This window comes from Vombatus ursinus, unplaced genomic scaffold, assembly GCF_900497805.2.
Source record: "Vombatus ursinus unplaced genomic scaffold, bare-nosed wombat genome assembly UNPS02009205.1, whole genome shotgun sequence".
Taxonomy (NCBI): domain Eukaryota; kingdom Metazoa; phylum Chordata; class Mammalia; order Diprotodontia; family Vombatidae; genus Vombatus; species Vombatus ursinus.
In genome coordinates this window covers 54930966-54952513 of record NW_020948983.1, presented here as the reverse complement: position 1 = coordinate 54952513, position 21548 = coordinate 54930966, and the positions used below count along the sequence as shown (strand labels likewise).

The window sequence follows — 21548 nt, the reverse complement described above, 5'->3', positions numbered from 1 at the left end:
GTGTGTGTGTGTGTGTGTGTGTGTGTGTGTGTGTGTTATACAAACAGTAAGTGAAACTGCCCTTGGTATATTTTCAGAATTGCTTCAGATTGCTGGCATTAGTCCACATGGTAATGCTCTAGGAGCATCAATGCAGCAACAAGTGAATCAACAAATACCTCAGGAAAAACGGGGAGGTGAAGTCCTAGATTCTGCCCATGATGACATAAAGCTTGAAAAAAGTAACATTTTGCTGCTGGGACCAACTGGGTCAGGTAAATAACTCAAACATTTTCCTCTTTCTTGAGAAAATATTGCTGTTATATAGAAAAGATAGGTTTAGGATTTTTTTTTGACACCCTTTATTGTAGGATTGTGGTTCTTTAGGGTCTGAAGGATCAGTCTTAGCGTAAGTTGTCAGCTTCATGTAGGCTTCATGCTCAGCAGGGGGCCTGGTGTTGCTCCCTTGGAGGCCAGAACGGGAATGTGGGCATCTTTGATTTGTAAAAGCCCCTAAATTAGAGAAATAAAAGAGCCAGGAACAGTGTTGGAGAGGATTTGGGGATTTCAGCAGTGGGACCACCTGCCTCAGTGCTCTGACAACTGCTGTCAATCACTGGCACATTTATGAAGCTCCTGTGTGCCCTGCACTGGACTAAAGCTCTCAGAATACAAAGAGAGGCAAGAGACTGGCCTTGCTCTCAGGAAGCTCACAGTCCAATGGTGGAGAAGCAGCACAGTGACTATATTCCACCCAGAATTCAGTTTTGAGTTTTGCTGTATTTCCAAAGCATGTGCCAGTATAGATCCAGCAGAGCTCTTGGTTATTGTTTCTATTTGTAGGTAAAACGTTGCTGGCCCAGACTCTAGCTAAATGCCTTGATGTACCTTTCGCTATCTGTGACTGTACTACCTTGACTCAGGCGGGATACGTTGGTGAAGATATTGAATCTGTGATTGCCAAATTGCTACAAGATGCCAATTATAATGTAGAAAAAGCACAACAAGGTATGTCTCTCTAGAATTCTTTTATGTCCCCTAATTGACACCATATAGAAATAAAGCTATTGAAGTAATTGTGTTGGGGTATTAGAATGCTGGCTTTTGTTTTGGGTTGAGAAATGGAATCCTCTAAATGTTTTTTTTTTGTTTTGTTTTGTTTTGTTTTTGGTGAGGCAGTCGGGGTTAAGTGACTTGTCCAGGGTCACACAGCTAGTAAGTGTCAAGTGTCTTGGGGCTGGATTTGAACTCAGGTCCTCCTGAGCTCTATCCACTGAGCCACCTAGCTGCCCCTAAATGTTAAGAAGTGTATATTTTGTCACATACTCCACCACACCCAATGCTCCCCAGAAAAGTCTACCCCAAAAGGAAGTTGGTAAGCTGACAGTACACGTGGAAGGGGGCCAGATGACTCAGCCATCCAGAAACCTCCAGCTTGTTATTTGCAGGCTCTGTCTGCCACTCACATTGCTGCCAATGTCATGGCACTAAAACAGAGAGCAACTACTTAAGGGCACAAATGCTTATTGGTTGATGTGTGGACTTCTACTCTAATTGGAAACAAAGGAACAATAGAAGTAGCCTTGTACAGGATCCTGTATGTAGCTGCTGCTCCATGTCCCTTTTTTCCTCCCTGTCATCATACTCCGTGTTTCCAGTCTTAAAGACAGATAGAACTGGCACATCATTCCTGCCCTCCCCCAACCTGCATTTCTCTGGGGCATTAGCACAAGCAGATAAGCCCAATAGAAGTGAGAAAGGGATGCCAAGACAGGTTCTTTTCCAAGATTCTTCTCAGGAAAAAGTACTGGAAACCTTTAGTATGAGTTAGAGACACACACACACATTCCTAGGAGAAAACATAAATAGGATGTAGTTATCTTATATCCTAATAACACCGTGTAAATTATAAGGCATGAAAAAGATGAATGGGGTAAAGTGTTTCTGTGTAATAACAAATAAATGCAAATGTTAAGTATAGCATTTAATAAGCTTACTTTCACTACTTAATATTTTAAAGATGAGGTTATTGTATGTATTTCATATTTCATGTTATAAATAGAATCCTCCTTAAATTATAGGAATTGTCTTTCTGGATGAAGTAGATAAGATTGGCAGTGTGCCAGGCATTCATCAGTTACGGGATGTAGGTGGAGAAGGCGTTCAGCAAGTAAGCAGTTGAATATTTTGTTCAAGCCCACTAAAAAGAAGGGAATACATCAACTTCCCAGATATTGTACGTTTGGTTTGACATTCAGTTAGAGTCCATATTATTCCTACTGTCTCCACAATAAACTTCATGTGTAATCTTGCAAAATCCTAGAGTTTACAGAAAGTTATTTTTGAATGCTTAAATATGATATTACTCAGAAAATTCAGGTTATTTCAAAAGAGAAAAGATGAATTTTGGTTTTCAGTGTCATTTTTCCAAAGCCCTTAAATTAAGCTTTAGTGACATTTGAGAAAGGACTTTCTCACAAATTATATTTCTTTAGAGAGAGTTTTATTATTTTTACACATGAATAAATTTGTCTTTTTTTCTTTTTCCTTTATGCTTAGTTAGAAGACATGTTTTAAGTAGTTCTATTAATTTTTTAAAGAGTTCTCTGTAGAGTAAGAAGTGAAATCATTATCTGTGTGGTGTCTTAAAATCCCCAGGGGATTTCCCAGGGGAAAGAGGCCTTAGAGATTTTCGCTGTCTCATATTACAGAGAAGGACATTGAGCCTCAATGAAGTTAAGTATTTGCCCACATGACTCTAGTTAATGGCAGAGTCAAGGTTGGAACCCAAGTCTCTTGACTCCCAGTTTTGTGTTCCTTGCATTATCTTTGCTACAGTAATCAGCTAATTCACTTTATGATTTTGAGCTAGGAATAAACAGAAATGCATAAATAAAAACAAAATAGATATTTTCCCATCTAATTTTTAATAAGCTTGGTCTCAAATTTTAGTGTAGATGAGGGGAATGTTTTTGTTCTTAGATATTGAAGCATTGTTAAACTATAACATCATTTGATTTCTTTCATCTATTTAATATTCAAAAAATATAAGCCCCTTGAATTTTATTCTCCCGGAAAAATAAAAATAAAATCCTTGTAACAAATAAGCACAGATGTGCAAAACATTCCCATATTGGTCATGTCTAAAAATGTCTATCTCAGTTTGTATATTAGTGCATAATTTTTCTAATAGGAAGTGGTTGTCATTTTTATCACCAGTCTTCTGGAATCTGATTGACTATTGCTTTCAGTGGAGTTCTTAAGTTAAAGGATACTTCTTAATTAAAATGCCCCTTTTTCTTGAGGGCTGGGGAAAGGATTAGAGGCTGTAAGCAGCACCTCAGAAATACTTCATAAATTCTGAGTTGAGTAACTAGCTCCTCCCTAGTCTGAGGCATAGGGAGAGATGTGATCACACTTTTAAATGTACTGAATATTGTAAAATTGTTTTTAAGTAGACTTACTTTGTGAAAGTTTTACCAGGACCTAAGGAGTCTCAATGTTTAACACTAGGAATACAAAAAGGACTTTTAATTATGTTAAAGACAAATTAAAATTTATTTACCTGAAGATTTTATAATCTTTTATGTGCAACTTAACCTCCATAGAAATAAATAGTAACCATAATAATAAATTTTGAAAAACTTGATCACATGAACCAAGAAATTCAAATTGATGATTTCTTGAGTAGCAGGGTCTTACAGTACTTGAGAAGAAATAAACAATAGATTATAATTTATATTTTACATTTTTGAAATGAAAATTGGGGATTTTTTGTTTGTTAATTGTATCTGTCTGCTTTTTCCTCTTTGAAAAAAGCAGTTTGAGTTTTTCTTTTTTCCCCTATCCTCTAATGTACTATTATTATATGGTGTTATAAATTTGTCATTTTTTTCTTTAGGGTTTGTTAAAACTGTTAGAAGGTACAATAGTCAATGTTCCAGAAAAGAATTCCCGTAAACTTCGTGGAGAAACAGTGCAAGTTGATACAACAAACATATTGTTTGTTGCATCTGGTGCTTTTAATGGCTTAGACAGAATAATCAGCAGGAGGAAAAATGAGAAGGTGAGCTTTGACTTAATAAAGTGAGATCATTAGTAATTATTACTATTAAAATGGTGTTTTATTTTACTTGCTCTAGTAATTAAACATGTCCCAAACGGAACTCATCATCTTTCCCCCTACCCTACTCCCCCATCTTCTACCACCTCTTCAAAACTTTTTTGTTGAGAGCATCACCTAGGTTCCCAGCCTCAGAGTTACCTTGGACTCTTTACCCTCCTCACTTCGTATATATATACAATCAGTGGCCGAGTCTTGGCAGTGTTATCACCACTGCACATCTCACGTTCATTTCTTTGTTTCTGTTCACTTCGCTATCACTGTAGTTCAAACCTTTATCACCTCTTGCAGCAGCAGCCTCCTCACGTATCTCTCTGCCTCAAGTCTCCCCACTTCAGTCCCATCTTCCATGTAGCCACCAAAGCGATATTCATGAAACATGAGTCTTATGTGTCACTTCTACTTTAAACCTCACTGTCTTCCTGTTATTTCAAGGGTTAAATACAGATGTCTCTGGCATTTCAAGGCTTTCCTGATAATCTCTTCCACAGTTATTTGTGCTTCCTCCCCATATCCCCAATAACTTGTGTGTTTTGTTTTGTTTTGTTTTCATATTTTTGCATATACTTATTTGTACATGTTGTCTCCCCCAATATATTATAAGATTCTTGAGGGCAGAGACAGTTTGACTTTTATCTTTGTGTCCCCAACAAAGCATAGTGTCTGGGTGTAGTAGGTACTTGTTCATCCTTCATGACATCATGATGTTGCAGTCAAAGTACAAGCGTGTTTAGCTGTGGCTGATCAGGGCAATATGAGCTCCAAAGACTACCACAAGTCAGGCATAAATAGTCCATATGATCATGTCTCTAGATTTGTGCATCTCACATTTCTTTTGAGCTACTACAGTTCTGCTTTGCTCATAGAGCACAGCATCTTCTTTGATGCAGGCATGCCATGCTGGACAGTCCTATGCCAGCATCTCCCATGTCTCATAATCGATATTAAATTTCTTCAGAGAGACCTTGATAGTGTCCTCATACTGTCTCTTCTGACCACCGTGTTGGCGCTTGCCTTATTTGAGTTCTCTGTAAAATAGTCTTTGTAGATAGTGTAGTGGATAGATCCTGGGCAAGTCACTTAACCTCTGTTTGCCTCAGTTTCTTTATGGGGATAATAATGGGAATAATAATGGTACCGACTTCCTAGGGTTTTTCAGGATGCCTTTTCTGTGTTCTCATAATAAAAAGCATATATGTTCTTTCTATAGCTACTTAATATAAAAAAATGACCTTAGCTATATGCTTTTTTTTGGGCTAGGCAATGGGGTTAAGTGACTTGCCCAGGGTCACACAGGTAGTAACTATTACATGTCTGAGATCACATTTGAACTCAGGTCCTCCTGAATCCAGGGCCGGTGCTCTATCTGCTGCGCCACCTAGCTGCCCTTAGCTATATGCTTTTTAAAAATAACATTTGTTATCAGACAGAAATAAAGCTGTAGATCTCATTACTGTAATAACATGCAAAAATACTTTTTGCTGCTACTGTATTTTGGTCAGACTTAATTTTTGGAAGTGTGTGTATACCTTCTTTTAATAAATTGACAGTTTAAAGGTGAGAACTGTATAAATGTAAATATAAAATTATATCTCCTTACCTCCTTATGGTTTAATTCACACATACTAGTTATTTTATAATATTCTGTCGTTCAAAAACTCCCCATTTCTTTTTTTTTTTTCTTTTGGTTGGACAATGGGGGTTAAGTGACTTGCCCAGGGTCACACAAATAGTGAGTGCTATGTGTCTAAGGCTGGAATTGAACTCAGGTCCTCTTGAATGCAGGGCTGGTACTCTATCCACTGAGCAACCTAGCCACCCCCTCACCATTTCTGATCAGCCCCAACTGGAATTGTGTGTGTGTGTGTGTGTGTGTGTGTGTGTGTGTGTGTGTGTGTGTATTATGACCTTTTCACATTTGAACTGATGCTAATTAATATTTTCCTATTTTTTTGGTTATATTTTCCATTTTTTTATTAGTGCATATGGAATAGGAGTACTCTTCGGATTTTCTTACATGTTTTGTCTGTAAGAAAAGTTTTTTTAAAAATACAATTTTCAGAAAGCTCTGTAAGAAGAGTAACCTCAAAAGAAGGAATGAGCACATTTCTTGATTGATATCTATACTTGTTTCAGTTTTCAAGAACAGTTGTAATGATTTTATTTTCTTTTTTACTTTAGAAGCTGATATTTGTTCTGTAGTATTTATCATTTTGATTTGTCCATAACATAAAACCCTACTGAGTATATCCACTTTTAATCTTAGAACTTCTCATAACTGTATATTTTTTTCTTTAACAGTATCTTGGATTTGGAACACCAGCTAATTTAGGTAAAGGCAGGAGGGCTGCAGCAGCAGCAGATCTTGCCAACCGAAGTGGGGAATCAAATACTCACCAAGATATTGAAGAAAAAGATCGTTTATTACGCCATGTGGAAGCCAGAGATCTTATTGAATTTGGCATGATTCCAGAGTTTGTGGGACGGTTACCCGTGGTGGTTCCCTTGCATAGCCTAGATGAAAAAACACTTGTACAGATTCTTACTGAACCACGTAATGCAGTTGTTCCCCAGTATCAGGCATTATTCAGCATGGACAAGGTTTGATCATTTTTCCTCTTCTTTGATCTGATTATTTTAAAATTTGTCTTGTGGAATTCTCTAAACTAGCTCTGTCAAAAAAAAAAAAAGCCACTTCCACTACTGTGATTACCCTGTGATAGCTCACCAAAGATAGAAGACAGTGAGATCCAAAAAGTTGAGAGGAAGGCACACACAGTTGGAGCTATGATGGTGGTTTGTTTCTTCCTTGTTATAGAGTGGCAGTGGTGATTTAAAAAAAAACCCAGAAACATGTAGAGGCAAGTCATATCAAAGCCTCCTGGGAATGTATCAGTGCCCATTTTAGCATGTCCGCTTCTCATCATGGGGTTATCATATATCCATTACTTTAAAAAATAATAGCTATAGAGAGAAGATGGTAAATAATTAACTACAGAATCCTTATTCAAGGGAAGACCACACTAAGAACTGGGGAGATCAGGGAAAATGTCACATAGGAGCTGGTACTTGAGTTGAAATCTGAAGGAAACCAGGGGTTGTGAGAGATGGAGCTGGAAGAGGAATTCATTTAAGCATAGGGCACAAACCTGTACAGAGGCTAAACACATAAAATGTTGATTCCAGAGAAGAACTTTTGTAGGCAAGTTTGATGGGAGCATAGTGTGTGCAAAGGGGGATGTAACATGAAATAAATCTGGAAAGGTAAGTGGGAGATTAGGCTTTAAATGCTAGGGCTAGAAAATTGTATTTGATCCTAGAAGTAATAGAGAGTCTGTGGAGATTTTAGAGCAGAGGGTAATGCAGTCAGAACTGCTGCTTAGGAAGATTATTTTCACAGCTACGTGGAGCATAGATTGGTGAGGAAAGAGATTAGAAGCAGGGACACCAGTTAGGCTATTTTTGTAGTCTAGATGAGAGAAAATTTCTTGCTTAACTAGATTTCCCATGTGAGAGGAGAGAAAGGGACAAATGTGAGAGATATTCTGGAGGTAGAGTCAATAAGTCATGGCAATTAACGAGATACAGAGAATAGTGAAGGAGGATGACTGGTTACAAACCGAGGTGACTGGTAAAATGCTGGTATCACCAAAAGAAATTGGGAAGTTTGAAAAAGCTGTGGGTTCAGGGGAGAAGATGAATTCTGTTTTGAGCATGATGAATTTGAGATAATATCCAATTAAAGATGTCCACTAGGAAGTTGGTGAAGTGAGCCTGGAGCTCAGGAGAGAGATTAGGATTGGATATATAGATATGGTAGTCATCTATGGAAAGATAATGGAATCCATGGGAGCTGATGGGATCTCCAAGAGAAAGCGTATAGAGATAGGAGAGAAGATACTCATTACTGTTGGATAGGAAATGGATAATCAAGCAAAAAAGACTGAGGATTGATTAGACGGGTACGGAGAACCAGAGTATAGCAATGCCACTTAAGCAAAGGGGAGGAAAAGTATGTAGGAAAGGGTTAGTCATCTGTGGCAAAAACTAAAATGAGCTCAAGTAGGCTGAAGATTGAGAAAAAGCCATTAGGTTTATTAGTGAAGAGAATATCGGTAACTTGGGAATAGCCATTTCAATCTAATGATGGGATCATAAGTCAAATTGCAGGAGGTTGAGAAGTAAATAGAATGTTAAAAAGTAGAAATAATGAATGTAAATGACTTTAGAGTTTGTGGAAGAAGAGATACAAGACAGCATAGGGGATGGCATTATCAAATGAAGGTATTTTTAGGATGGAGGAAACCTGGGCATGTTTATAGGCAGCAAGAAAGAAGACTGAAGATGAGGGAATAATTGAAAGAACAGTCTCCCAGAGGAGATGCTAGAGGATAGACCAAGGACGCAAGTAGAGGGTCTTGGCAAGAAGAGTTACTTCTTTCAAAGACTGGTGCAAAAGAAGAATGATATAAAGGTATTTTGAATTGTAGAGGAGGAAAATAGAGACACTCAAAGTAGATGAGTTCTTTTTTCCTAATAAAATAGTAGGTAAGGTACTTTGCTGAGGGAAAAAATGGTAGAAAGAGAATCTTTGGAACACCTGCTGTGGAGAGTATGGTAGTCAGCTGTAGATGAAGGATAAGATTGCCATGCAGCACTAAGAGCCCAGTTGAGATTAGATAAGACAAATATTTAGAGGACCCAGTCATCATGGTTCTCCTTGGAATGTTAAGCAACCTGTGAGTAGGAACAGAAGACACGTGGGGACAATATGAGCCATGGGCAGTGATAGACAAAGAGGTGGGGGATTCAAGGGTAGGGATGATATAGTTGAAGGAGTCAACAATAGGATTGAGGCTGAAGGGAAACAAAAGCCAGAATAGAGGTGGTGGACTAGGAAGATCAGGGAGGGGGTTGGCGTGACTGTAGATCGTGGTAAGGACTAAGGATTTATATGGACTAAGCAATATTCAATTCAGTTCAAGAGTTCTGCATCATGTTAGTAGAACAGTTATGAGTTATGCAAGGATATGACCAACCCTGTGTGTGCCCAAGGTAGAATAAAGGTGCAATAATGAAAGTTAAGGTTAATGAATTAGGGGACCAACTTGTTTAAAGAGACATCAGTATGTATGCAAGGGCAAGTATAGGGTAGAAAGGAAAACTGAAAGCCAAGAATTGGAAAAAAGGAAAATGATCTTGAGACAAAGAGATGGCTGAATCACAATCTGACCTGGGAGATAGAAATAGATGGGAGTGAACCTTAAAGAAGGAGGGGATTGCTGAGTGATGGGGGTTAGAGAGACATATGAGCTTGAATTGAAGCTGCAGTAAAAGATCAGGGAGTATCCCTACACCTCCTCAGTTTGTCAGGAAACACAAGAAAGAGACCATGTTAAAGGTGGTCAGGAATAGTGTTTTCCAGAGGGATATGAATTCTCTGAATGCAAAAAAATTTGGAAAGAATACAAGAGATCTGGGATGAAAGGAAATTATAGTGATAGAGGTTGCAGAGGGCACAACGGAAGATTGACCACAGAGGAAACTAAAGACAAGAGACATAAGGCTGATGTGGGCAGGCATGAGAGAGACATAGAATGTAATTTTAGGAGAAGGGAGTTTTCATCTCACTAGATGGCAGTTGAATCAAAGGGACTAGGGACTAGGTGTGGGAGTTTGCTAGCCATAGATTAGGGGAACAATCAATTGATCGGGTTTCCTACCTTCTAGGGTCACAGACTTTGAAATACTAGGGAAGTAGGTATTGAGTGAGCCAGGAGATGGGGTTAGACATTTGGATTGGCAGATACCTTAGTCCAAGCATTTCCTTCACCTCATCTCAAGCTGATGAGGTCTGATCCAATAATATTTGGAAAATACCTTACATTTGGAGTGTACACTTGGTTGCTTATTAGTCCTGATATGTGAAACTCTAGTCCTGGGCAGGATCCTAGCAGTGAGAAGCTGGGCATAAATTAAAGAACACTGGAGCATTATTGTTTCATCTCATAGTAGTTTGATGGGGAATCACCAGGTAGCTATTACTCTCAAATATAGTAGTAGCCTTTAGGGCAAGAGGCCTCCAAATTCAGTCTCAGAGAGACTGGGACTACAGTTTTATTCTCCAGTGTCTAGTGATTTTTAAAAAAAAAAAGGGGGAAGCAGTAGGTTATGGGACAGGAGTTTTGGTGTCAGCCTGTGCCCTTTTTTATATTAGTTGGACTAGATAATCTTTGAAGACTTTCCCATTTCTAGCAGTCTGTACTTATATAATTCAGAGAAATTTTTCATTGTGTTAGATATATTTGTTTACACTAAAAATTGAGAAAGCTTGTTACAAATCATTTATAGCTATTCATTAAAATAAACACCCTTGGGGAAACTTTCCTTTGTATAAAATTAGTTTGTTACTAGACATCTACTCACAATTTTTTTTTCTTAAGGCAGTTGGGGTTAAATGACCAGGGTCACAGTAAGTGTGTGAGGCTGACTTTGAACTCAGGCCCTCCTGAGTCTAGGGCTGGTACTGTGTCCACTGCACCACCTAGCTTCCCCTCACAAATTTTTTAAAGTACATTTCTTTTTTTCTTTTCTTTCTTTTTTTTTTTTTTGGTGAGGCAGTTGGGGTTAAGTGACTTGTCCCTAGGGTCACACAGCTAGTAAGTGTCAAGTATCTGGTCTGAGACTGAATTTGAACTCAGGTCCTCTTGACTTCCAGGCCCAATGCTCTATCCACTGTGCCACCTAGCTGCCCCTAAAGTACATTTCTTGAAAAGCATTGCACAATTTGTTTCTTAATTCAGACTGTCCTCCAGTCATTCTGAATTAGTGAAGTTTCACTATAATTTGAGAATATTATGAAAGACCTATTTTTTGTAACATATAAAACCTAAGCCAAAGGAGTTGATATTGATCATTAAAGACTAAATTGAATGATGTCTTTGTTGTTGAGTTGTTTCAGTCGTGTCTGACACTTTGTGACCCCATTTTGAATTTTCTTGGCAAGGATACTGGAATTGTTTGCCATTTCTTTCTCTAGCTCATTTAACAGATGAGGAACTGAGGCAAACAGGGTTAAGTGACTTGTCTAGGGTCACACAGCTAGTAAGTGTCCGAAGTTGGATTTGAACTCACAAAGAGGAGTCTTCCTGACTCTAGGCCCTGCACTCTTATCCACTGCCCACCTTGCTGCCCCACCAATGATGTCTATATTAGGACAAATAGTTGTCTTACTCATTAATTGTATTTCCATTTACACAAGTGTTTCCAAAGATACCATTTGTTCTCTAACCATTAATAAATAAAAATCAGTTTGAAATTTCATAAATTTTACATTTCAAACCAGGGAATAAATTCAACCAGTACTTCTTTTGCTGACACAGTCTAAATGATGCATGAAACCATACTTTAAAAACCAACCATTATAACAGAAGGGTTAATAAAACTGTAACAAAATTTTTTTGCTAATTTTTCTTTTTTTGAACATGATACTTTTTCATTTATTGAATTATTGAATCTTTAAAAAGTATAACACAGAAAAATATTTTTAATGGGACTCTGCAGAATCACAAAAGTTGGAAGAGATTTCAAAGGTTTTCTAGTCCAACTCATACCTCAGTAAGATTTCTCTTTAAAATATCCAGTCTCTGGTTAAAGACCTTTAGTGATGAGAAACTGCTACCTTCAGAAACTGCCCATTCCACTTTCAGAAGTTTTCTTTACATTGCCCCTAAAGCTGCCTCTGTAACTTCCACTCTTTCGTTTTTGTTCTGATCTTTGGAACACAGCCAGTCTAATGCATCTTCCACAAAATGGCTCTTCAAATAATTTAAGACAGTCTTCTCTCCCCCTTTTTGTTAATGCCCTGCCTTGAAACGTGGCCTCCAAAACAGGACCAAGAAAAGGTCAGGGACTGTTTTGTTTTCTTCTATGTCTCCTCAGCACTCAGCAGAATGTCTAGCATATAATAATGGGATGGAAAAGTCATGCTTTTCCATTCTATTTCATACTAACGTTTTTAGCTACCCTGTCATACTCTGTAAGCTCACCGAACTTGCTGTCCACTAAAAACACCCTGATCTTTTTCATGATAACTCTTGCCTGTTCATGCTCTGCTTATCTCAAACCTGATGAGGCTCATTAATTTTTTGTACTCTAGTGCAGGACTTTATACTTACTCCTTTTAAATTCCATCTTACCATTAGATCTTGTCATTCAGTATTTTAGCTATTATCAGCTTGGGGTTGGCTGCAAATTTTGATTAACTTCTCAGTCTATACCTTCTTTCAAATCATAGGTAGAATGTTAAATAACAGAACCAAGGGCAGATTTTTTGATCTTTGAAAAACTAATTGATATAACTGACATACAGTCAGTTGGGCATGTGGTTTTATGGATTTTTGCCAGTAGTGTTGATGGTTTTGTATTGATGTCATCCATGCTCTCTTGTTTGGGCCATTTGTGTGGATTTGGAAGGATAACTAAAATCAGGGAGCATTTCGTGGCCAATGTTGAGATAAAACCTGAATCCTTGACTTCCTTGACAGAATGCTCTTATTAACAGAGCTAGTCCAGAGGGAAAATGAATTTTTTGTTAAAGGTTTAACCTGCTTTGAATACAACCCCTTCAGAATTTCAAGGTGATATTGGACAGTGTCTCAGAAATCATATGCTAATAGGGTATTTATGCAAAATATAACAACAGCATTTCAGGGTATTCTGCATTTTTAAAAATAAACTTGTGTACTCTGCTTAAGTCAAATACAGATTTGGGAAACAGAGGAGAGGATGATTATTTGCTCAGTGGGGAAGGGGAAAGGAAAAGGAAATATTTATATAGTGACTGCTATGTTCTAGGCACTGTGCTAAGCATTTTTTACAAATATTAATCTTATTTGATCCTTATAAAAACCTTTGGAGGTAGGTATTATTCTCATTTTATATTTGAGGAAACTGAGGCAAACAGAGGTTATATGACTTGCCCAGGGTTACACAGCTAGTGACTGTTAAAACTGGATTTAAACCTCCTAACTCCAAACCCAGTGCTCTCTCCACTGCGCCAACCAGCTGCCTCTGACTTTGTTAGAGTATTTGTTTAGAGAATTCCTTTAGTTAAGCTCTCTTAGTACATTTAACTTACCAAAATTCAGTCCTTTTCCAGGATGCATAAAGTGATATTTTGTGTTTAGTTTCTAATCATAGTTGTAATTACATTCCTAAAAGCTGCAAAGATGATCATTGGTCTTCTATTTGGAATTCTTACTTTAAATACTTATTTGATTAACTGAAATAAGATTTTATGCAGTTAGCCACTTTTTCTTTGACTGAATTGGTTTCCTCTGACTGATTTCAATATATTCCATATTTTGCCTCTTAGAGTAGAGAATTTTCATCTTTCATACAAGTTTGTAAAAAATGTGCTTCTGCTTTCCAGCATCTTCATGCTTGTGTACACGTGTATTGGGCAGAGACCTTTGTGGGCTCTCAGTGAGGCATGAAAGCCATGCTCCTGTTTTTCTAAAGTCCAGCAGAGTTAAACCCTCACCATAGCATCTGTGGCATGGGTCATACAAAAATAAATACCACATGAGAACAAAATTTCCTGGCAGTAAAAACATGTGCATTTATAAAAAGTGATGTGTAAGAGGATCTCTTCCTCCCTGTTCATTTTTCTACTCATGGCCCTGGCTCTAGTCAGGGTGTAAAGTTGGTGACAAATGCAAGTTAGTTCTTTTCATATAATAATAAGAATATAGTTAGTTGTTTTGGTTGATTATCTTGTTTTATACCAAATAATAAGAATCCTGGATAAGAGAAACTTCTGTCAGGCCACATTAGAGATCTTATTTTGTTAGGTACATGTTTAACCTCATACATTATGGGGTTTTTTTGGTTGTTGTTCTTCTTGTTGTTGTTGTTTTTTGTGAGGCAATTGGGGTTAAGTGACTTGCCCAGAGTCCCACAACTAGTGAGTGTTATGTGTCTGAGACTGGATTTGAACTCAGGTCCTCCTGACTCCAGGGCTGGTGCTCTATTCACTGCACCACCTAGCTGCCTCAACCTTATACATTCTTAATGAATGATTCTAAATGATGTAGTATATATCATAATTAATAAGATAATGTCTAAAGTCAGTATTTAAATGCATGTAGTGTCTACCTTAGAATATTTTATGTTGCAAATAAATGGCATAGTGGAGTCAGTCCAACCTCAGACATTTAGTAAGTGTGGGACCCTGGGCAAGTTACTTAACCTATACTATTTTAGTCTCCTCATCAGTATACTGATATCATCTACCTCCAAGAGGTTACGTGAGGATAAAATGAGATATTTGTTAAGTACCTTGAAAACCTTGAAGCGCTATATAAATGCTAGTTGTTATTTCATTGAGCAAGTATTTGAATGCCTGCATTGTGTAAGGCCCTGTGTTAGGTGGTATATTGGATACACATATTAAATGGTCCCCACCCTAGAATATATACATGCATAAGAAAAATCAAAAAGCATTACTTGTATTACATGTATGTGCCAGGCACTCTGCTGTGTGGGAATATGAGATAAGTGCTCTAAGAGTGGTACAACCAATATGTTGTGCCATATCAGAAGGGAGAAATTACTTCTGGGGAGGGTGATTAAAGGATGCTCAGTGGAGGGAATAGCATGTGAAATGGATATTGAAGGATAGATCGAAATTTGATAGTTGGGGAGAGGGCTTTTCACATAAGGGAAAGCCACATGAGCAAAGCAAGAGAGGGCAAAGTATGTTCAGAGAATAAAGAGGTTTGGTCAAAGTTTAAAGAATATGTAGAAGAGAAGTGGGAGATAAGACTAGAAAGATTGCTTTTGGGCCAGATCATGGAAAGCCTTGAATGCCAGCTGAGGAGTATGTACTTTATTTCCTAGGCAATGGGGACCCATTGAAGATTTTTCAGGAGGGGAGTGACATGATCAAAATGGTGTGCAGGATGGATTGCAGGGAGGAGAGACTGGAGGCAAAGAAACCAGTTTTAGGCTATTGCAGTAGTCCAGGCATAAGGTAACAAAGGCCTGGACTAGGGCGGTGGCCGTATTGGTTAAAGGGTAAAACACCCTATGGTCACTTAGGAAAGTTTTATCAAATATCTAACAAATATCTCTTTTTTTAATATGTAGTGTGAGCTTAATGTTACTGAAGATGCTTTAAAGGCTATAGCCAGATTGGCACTAGATAGGAAGACTGGTGCAAGGGGCCTTCGCTCTATCATGGTAAGTTTGCATTGCCTTACAAGAACTATATTGTTTTTACTTTAAATTTCAAAATAAAAATATGTATGTATATGTGTATATATACACACATATATTGTACATGCACAGAAACCTAAACACACACATATAAATATTCAGTACACCAAACAGTAACTTGGTTCAGAAAGAGATCATTGGGGGGGAGGGGGAGGAGGAGAAAGAGAGAGCGAGAACCTTCAGTTGTAAATATGCAAGTGGGATACTTAAGGAAAGGAAACTATAGTAGTTATTTAAATCTAGCTGATTCTGAACTGAGTTACCTTTTGGTATGCTGAATATAAAACAAGAGCCTATCCAGTAGATATTTTTATCATTTAGTGGCTGTACACAAAATGTAAGAATTTAGGGTTGAACTTCAATTTTCTATGTAATCTTTTTCTTACTCCTTTAGGAAAAGCTGTTACTAGAACCAATGTTTGAAGTACCAAATTCTGACATTGTATGTGTGGAAGTTGACAAAGAAGTTGTAGAAGGAAAGAAGGAACCAGGATACATTAGGTAATATGAATTGTCATGCCAAAACAAATTCATAATTTGAAGTACAGATAATTTATTACATGGGATTATAAAATGCAGTATTTATGAGCCTTGTTAAAAAAAAATCTAGGGGCAGCTAGGTGGCGTAGTGGATAGAGCATCAGCCCTGAAGTCAGGAAGACCTGAGTTCAAATGCGGCCTCAGACCAAATACTTGACACTTACTAGCTGTGTGACCCTGGGCAAGTCACTTAACCCCAATTGCCTAAAATAAATAAATAAAAAAAAAATTTTTAAAAATCTAAAACTTGATTCTTTTTTCACTTAAAGAAAAAACACAAATATAAAGGTCACGTGTGGTTGAATAAGTAGAATAAGTAGGTGAAATGTTTGTGTAGTGTATGTGAATTGACAGCAGTGTTCCCTTCTTATCTCAGAGGAACTCTTCTACTTTTATCCTATATCTTATATCCTGCTTTCTCTGAGACCTTACTCCTTCAATTATTTCATCTTTTTCTCGAATCTTTACTTTTTCTCCTTTCCTTTGGCACCTTACCAATTACCAATCCTCTTTCTGCAAAACAATTAGCTGTATATTCAGACCATGAACTTGTTAGTAGCAAATTAGAATTAAAATGAGATGTTATGTGGAATTAAAACAAACCCAACTTGACCTATTTAAACTAGCTTTAGACATCAAAATATGAAAGCTGGATAAAGAAACAGATCTGTCAATACAAACTCATGTCCTAATGAAGTTTAGCTGTAAAAATAAATTGCTATAGTGATAGAACTGAAAGAACCTAGAAACTGCCTTAGCCAAGCAAACACTTGAACTCTTTAACAAGGAAGAGGTATTAACTAAGGACAATACTGCTTTAGAATGTAAACTTATTAGTACAATCTGTGAGTGTGAAATATGGCCAGTTTCAGCTCATAAGACTGACCATCGTTGGAGGTAAAAGCATGTTTACAGAAAGGATGGCAAGACACCCAACTTAATGGTGAACATTTAAGGAGAGCATTTAAAAATGAAACAGAAGGAAGACAACAGACAAAAATGAGGAAGAGATCTGAGAGAGTAGAAAAAACTTTAACGAAAACAATATGGGAAAAGCCAACTAGACCAGGCCAAGTACACAGTCAACAAGCCTTTATTAAGTGTGTACTAGGTGCCGGCACTGTGCTGAGTGTTTGGGATACAAAGAAATGCCCCCCAAAAATACTCCCTCCTCTCAAGGAACATCTAGTCTAATGGGAGAGATAGCATGCAAACAATTCTATACAATCAAGATATATACAGAGGCCCTACTGTAGGTAATGCATTTTTGAGGGTGTTGAGAGATTAATTGTCAAGATACATTTGAGAGAGCTATATCAAACATTTGGGGGGAAATTGCAGAAATTATTACAATCCCAAGAAGTCAGGTGATATATTAATATATGCCTGCTTTCCCTTTTCATACCTGCATCAAGAGGGGCCTTAACACAGGTACAGATTAGTCTTATAGATACATGCTTTATAGTAATACAGTTTACTGCAGGGTACAGAGAACAAAAGATCTTACTGTGTTTATTGTTCATTGACTATTAAAAAAGATGTGTTGGTGTGGTAGGGTTCTGTCCTAACAAGGAATCTCCCATATACATATTCAAATCATGCAAGGTTTTTTGAAGCTTGCAACAGTAGAGACACTTTGACAATTTCTGATTAATATCAAGTGAGATGTACAAGAGGAAAACAAATGCATGCAAGAAGTGTTTGCCATTGTTATGAAGGATGTCTAATGTAATTTTCTTTCTTTTTTTCTTTGTTTTTCTTTTTTGGCTAGGCAATAGGGTTAAGTGACTTGCCCGGGGTCAGACAGCTAGTAAGAGGATTCTCTATAGTTAATGAAGTCCTCTAGATGCTCCAATTTATGGATTGCATTGTGATGACTGAAATAAACATTGCATAGCCTGTTAATGAAGTCTGTAATCACTCAGAGTTTCTATCTAGAATATGCAATTGGATGGACAGCCTGCAGAGCTGATCAAACACCAACAGAGAGAGAGAGAGAGAAAAGGAAGGAATGAGTGTGTCTGTGTGTCTTGAACACACAATGGATAGATAAGCCCAGGAACGAATAGTAGGAAAACAGAATATAGATTGCACTTGGAAATTTGAGCAATACCTTTAATGATCTCAGACTTCTTCCTGAATCAAAGCCTTTCTTTTTGAATATTTTTTCTTGGGATGTCAGATTGCTACAAATCATGGAATACATTAATCTTCAAAGAATTAAAATTGTTCACCCAAGAGCAATAGAGAGAGATGTTTGGTGAGTGTGAGTAGGCAGCACCATGTTGCCAAGAAGCAGCTTCAAAGATATGATCAGTAAGATGTTTGATCAGAAAAGGAGATGGGTGGGGCAGCCAGCTGGCACAGTGTATAAGAGCACCGGCTCTGGGGTCAGGAGGACCTGAGTTCAAATCCAGCCTCAGACCAGACACTTGAGACTCAATAGCTGTGTGAAGCTGGGCAAGTCATTTAACCCCAATTACCTCACAAAAAAAGAAGGAAAAGGAGATGGGCTGGCTGTGTAGAGTGGTAGAGCTAAACAAATGCTGGATTGGATTCAGAGGACCTGGGCAAGTCACTTAACATCTCTGGGACTGGGTTTCTTATATTTAAAAGAGTTGGACAAGGTACTCTTTAAGGTTGCTTCCAATTCTTAAATCTCTGATATAGCAATACTATGTAGGTAGAGCAAAGGAAAACCTACCTTCTTCATGGGTAGAGAGATCTAAAGGAAAGCCTTCGGCATGTTAGGTGGACCCCTGTGGAGGGCTGAGATGGGGTTTATGGACTAGAGTTGCATGGGATGAGGTAGCATGGACTGGTTGCTGTCTGCACTACTCATTCAACAAGCATTTTAAAACAATTTCTGTGTGGAAAGCGCTGGAGAGATACAAAGACAAAAATTAATAGCTTCCTATCCTCAGAGTTTCCTTACATTCCACAGGGGTGGGAGCTGGGGAGATGGAACATAGATAATTAATTCAACACAAAACATACACCAAGTAAATACAAAGTGTTTTCTCAGGGGAGGGTATTAACATGTAAGGAGCACAGACTCCTTGTAGGAGAGGCTTTTGAAGTCAAGTCAAGATTCCAAGAGGCAGAAGTGAGGAGGGGAGTGCAAGACAGGGCATAGAGTGTTGAGTATGGGAATCTGCAAGTGGACCATTTATCTGGAATGTAGAGGGTATGATGAAATAATAAAGAATTAGCCTGGGAAAATAGCTTGGAAGTCAGACTGGGAAGGGCTTTAATTGCCAGATAAAAGAATGACATATTTTATCCCAAAGACAAAGTGTTACCCAGCAGCACTTCTTGAGTAAATGACATTGCCAGACCCATGCTTTAGAATAGTACTTAAGCAGTTTGTATGGAGAATGGATTAGAAAGAGGAGCGACTAGAGAACCATTAGGAAGCTGCTGCACTAGTCCAGGCCAGCAACGCATGGCAAAAGTAAACATTTCAGTATAGTGTTTACTTCCAGTATTAAAGGTGTTGGGGAAAATGTTTCATAAATATTAATTGTGTTAAAGTTTTTTCCAGCTATGAAACGCTGACATGTTGAATGGAATTTATTTTTATTTGCATCTAGAAAAACATACCTACACACACTTTTCAGTTTGTTTTTTTTGAATAACTGATTGCTTTTCGTCATAGGGCTCCAACTAAAGAGTCCCCTGAAGAGGAGTATGACTCTGGAGTTGAAGAGGAAGGATGGCCTCGGCAAGCAGATGCTGCGAACAGTTAAACACTGTTGAGCCTTCACCCCGTGGAAATTTCTCCCTTTTGTTTTAAGATCGCAACTGGCTTTATAGTCCGACACTAAAGGATATTATACATGGTCAGAAGCCTTTAGGATAAGAATCAGATCATGTATGTTATTGTAACATCACATTGATTTTATGCAGTGGACATTATGTGGACTTTAATGGCACAATGTTCAAAAATAAAATGTACATTTTTTGGTTCAGTTTTTTAAAATATGCTTTAACAAAATTCTGAAGAGTTATATTAAGCAATGCAGGTGTTGCCAGTAACTAATGAATTTTACAATAATGTTACTCTACAAATGGGAAAATAAATTTCCTTACAAACTGAATATTGATATACCATTAGTTCAACTTTTTTTTACCCACATTTGTTTCCTGAAAAGATCAGACTTTTTATTCACATTTGAAACTGAAATGGATACTAATGGTGACATATTAGTAATGGAAAAGTGCCCAAGAGTACTGAATTTTGATGATGTTTAGTTATGTTCTTAGCCTGCTTTGCTAATTCATGACACCAACTTAACGATTGGTTTCACTATAAAAGGCAGTTTGCTTATTGGCCAGTCTGATTTATTGGCCATTTGAGATGCACTTCAATGCAATGGATATAATTGGAATCTCAGTGAATTTCTTAACAGGAAAAACAAATGAGGAATACAGCATGTAGGTATATTTAAGTTTTAAGTAAAATACTTTTAATATTGTGCAATTACCTAAAGAGCTCTAGTGTGCATCAGTTTTTTGGTGCTGGATATTTGTCCAACCTCCTATTTCCACATCAAAGAAAGAAAATGTATATTTTTTTCTGTAATCAGTAGTGAACTTGTTCATACAAAAATGACTTCTAAGTTATTTTCATTTCTTGTACATCTTTTTCTTGGTCATCATTGATTTAGGACTTGCAGCAAAACAAAGAGGAACAAAACTGAATTCCTTGGAGGACTTAAACATGAAAAAAAAATTGGTCCTTTAGCAGAAAACTTAGCAAACTAGCAAAGGAGTTTTGATTTTTTAGAAAATTTAAACTATCAAAATCTTCAGATACCTTTTAAATTTTTCCCCTTATAAGATGTTGCTGCAGGTTTTATTGTTGTCTAGTTCCACTTTTTTTTTAATTGAATTTAACACTGGTTTAAACATTCATTTATTTTCATCGTTGAGCCTGCTTACAAAAGATGAGGATTTTCCTCATGCATTTTGTCAGAAAGAAAAAACATTAAGCTCTTAACAGTTTAATTACAAGCCCTTATCTTGTACTGAAGAGGCAATTTAATTAGGGCTTTACATGACTTAGGTAATAGGAGAGTTGTGAAATATTTATCTCTGGATGGGATAGGTACAGAGATGCACATTCACCAAGTCAGGTCTGTGTAGCAGTGAGCAGGAACAAGAATCCTACTTAGCCTCCCCAGTAATGGTTAAAGTTACTTTCAGGAAGTCCTTGATACAGTGTGGCAACTTCATTCATTACTTTCTTTTATTGTATAATTTTTCTTTTTGTAGAGTGAGAAAATCGAAGTAGATTTTAATTCTTTTGAGGATAATCCTTCAGAAACGGAACCGGGGGACATAGCGACAACAGTAAAACAACTTGCATTTAGTTTTGGAAGCTGTTTATAACATTATGATCGATGTTTTTAAATCAAACACAAATGCAGTGTAACTACAATTTGTACCTTGGAACTTAATGTTTTGGCATTTGAATAAAACGAAGCTATCAATGAAACAGCTATCTTGTCATCTCCATGAAACAGTGAGCAACAAGCACCAGATAGTCGGGGTGGGGGGGGGGTGTTGGTCAGGGGAGGAAACAGTCAAGGACTGAGCCCAAAGGTGCTTTAAAGAAATGTGG

The 21548-nt window shown here is 37.5% G+C and overlaps 1 protein-coding gene across 1 annotated transcript in view; it reads left to right on the top strand.

The window, feature by feature from the left end:
- CLPX (caseinolytic mitochondrial matrix peptidase chaperone subunit) overlaps window positions 1-21422 on the top strand; it is a 46833-nt gene extending 25411 nt beyond the window's left edge. The window contains exons 7-14 of the mRNA XM_027851734.1: window positions 78-254; window positions 823-987; window positions 2061-2149; window positions 3881-4045; window positions 6404-6703; window positions 15254-15346; window positions 15777-15883; window positions 19581-21422. Coding sequence (XP_027707535.1) covers window positions 78-254; window positions 823-987; window positions 2061-2149; window positions 3881-4045; window positions 6404-6703; window positions 15254-15346; window positions 15777-15883; window positions 19581-19671 — 1187 coding nt within the window. The 3' untranslated portion in view covers window positions 19672-21422. The remainder of the gene's footprint in view (window positions 1-77; window positions 255-822; window positions 988-2060; window positions 2150-3880; window positions 4046-6403; window positions 6704-15253; window positions 15347-15776; window positions 15884-19580) is intronic.
- Window positions 21423-21548: the final 126 nt, after the last annotated feature.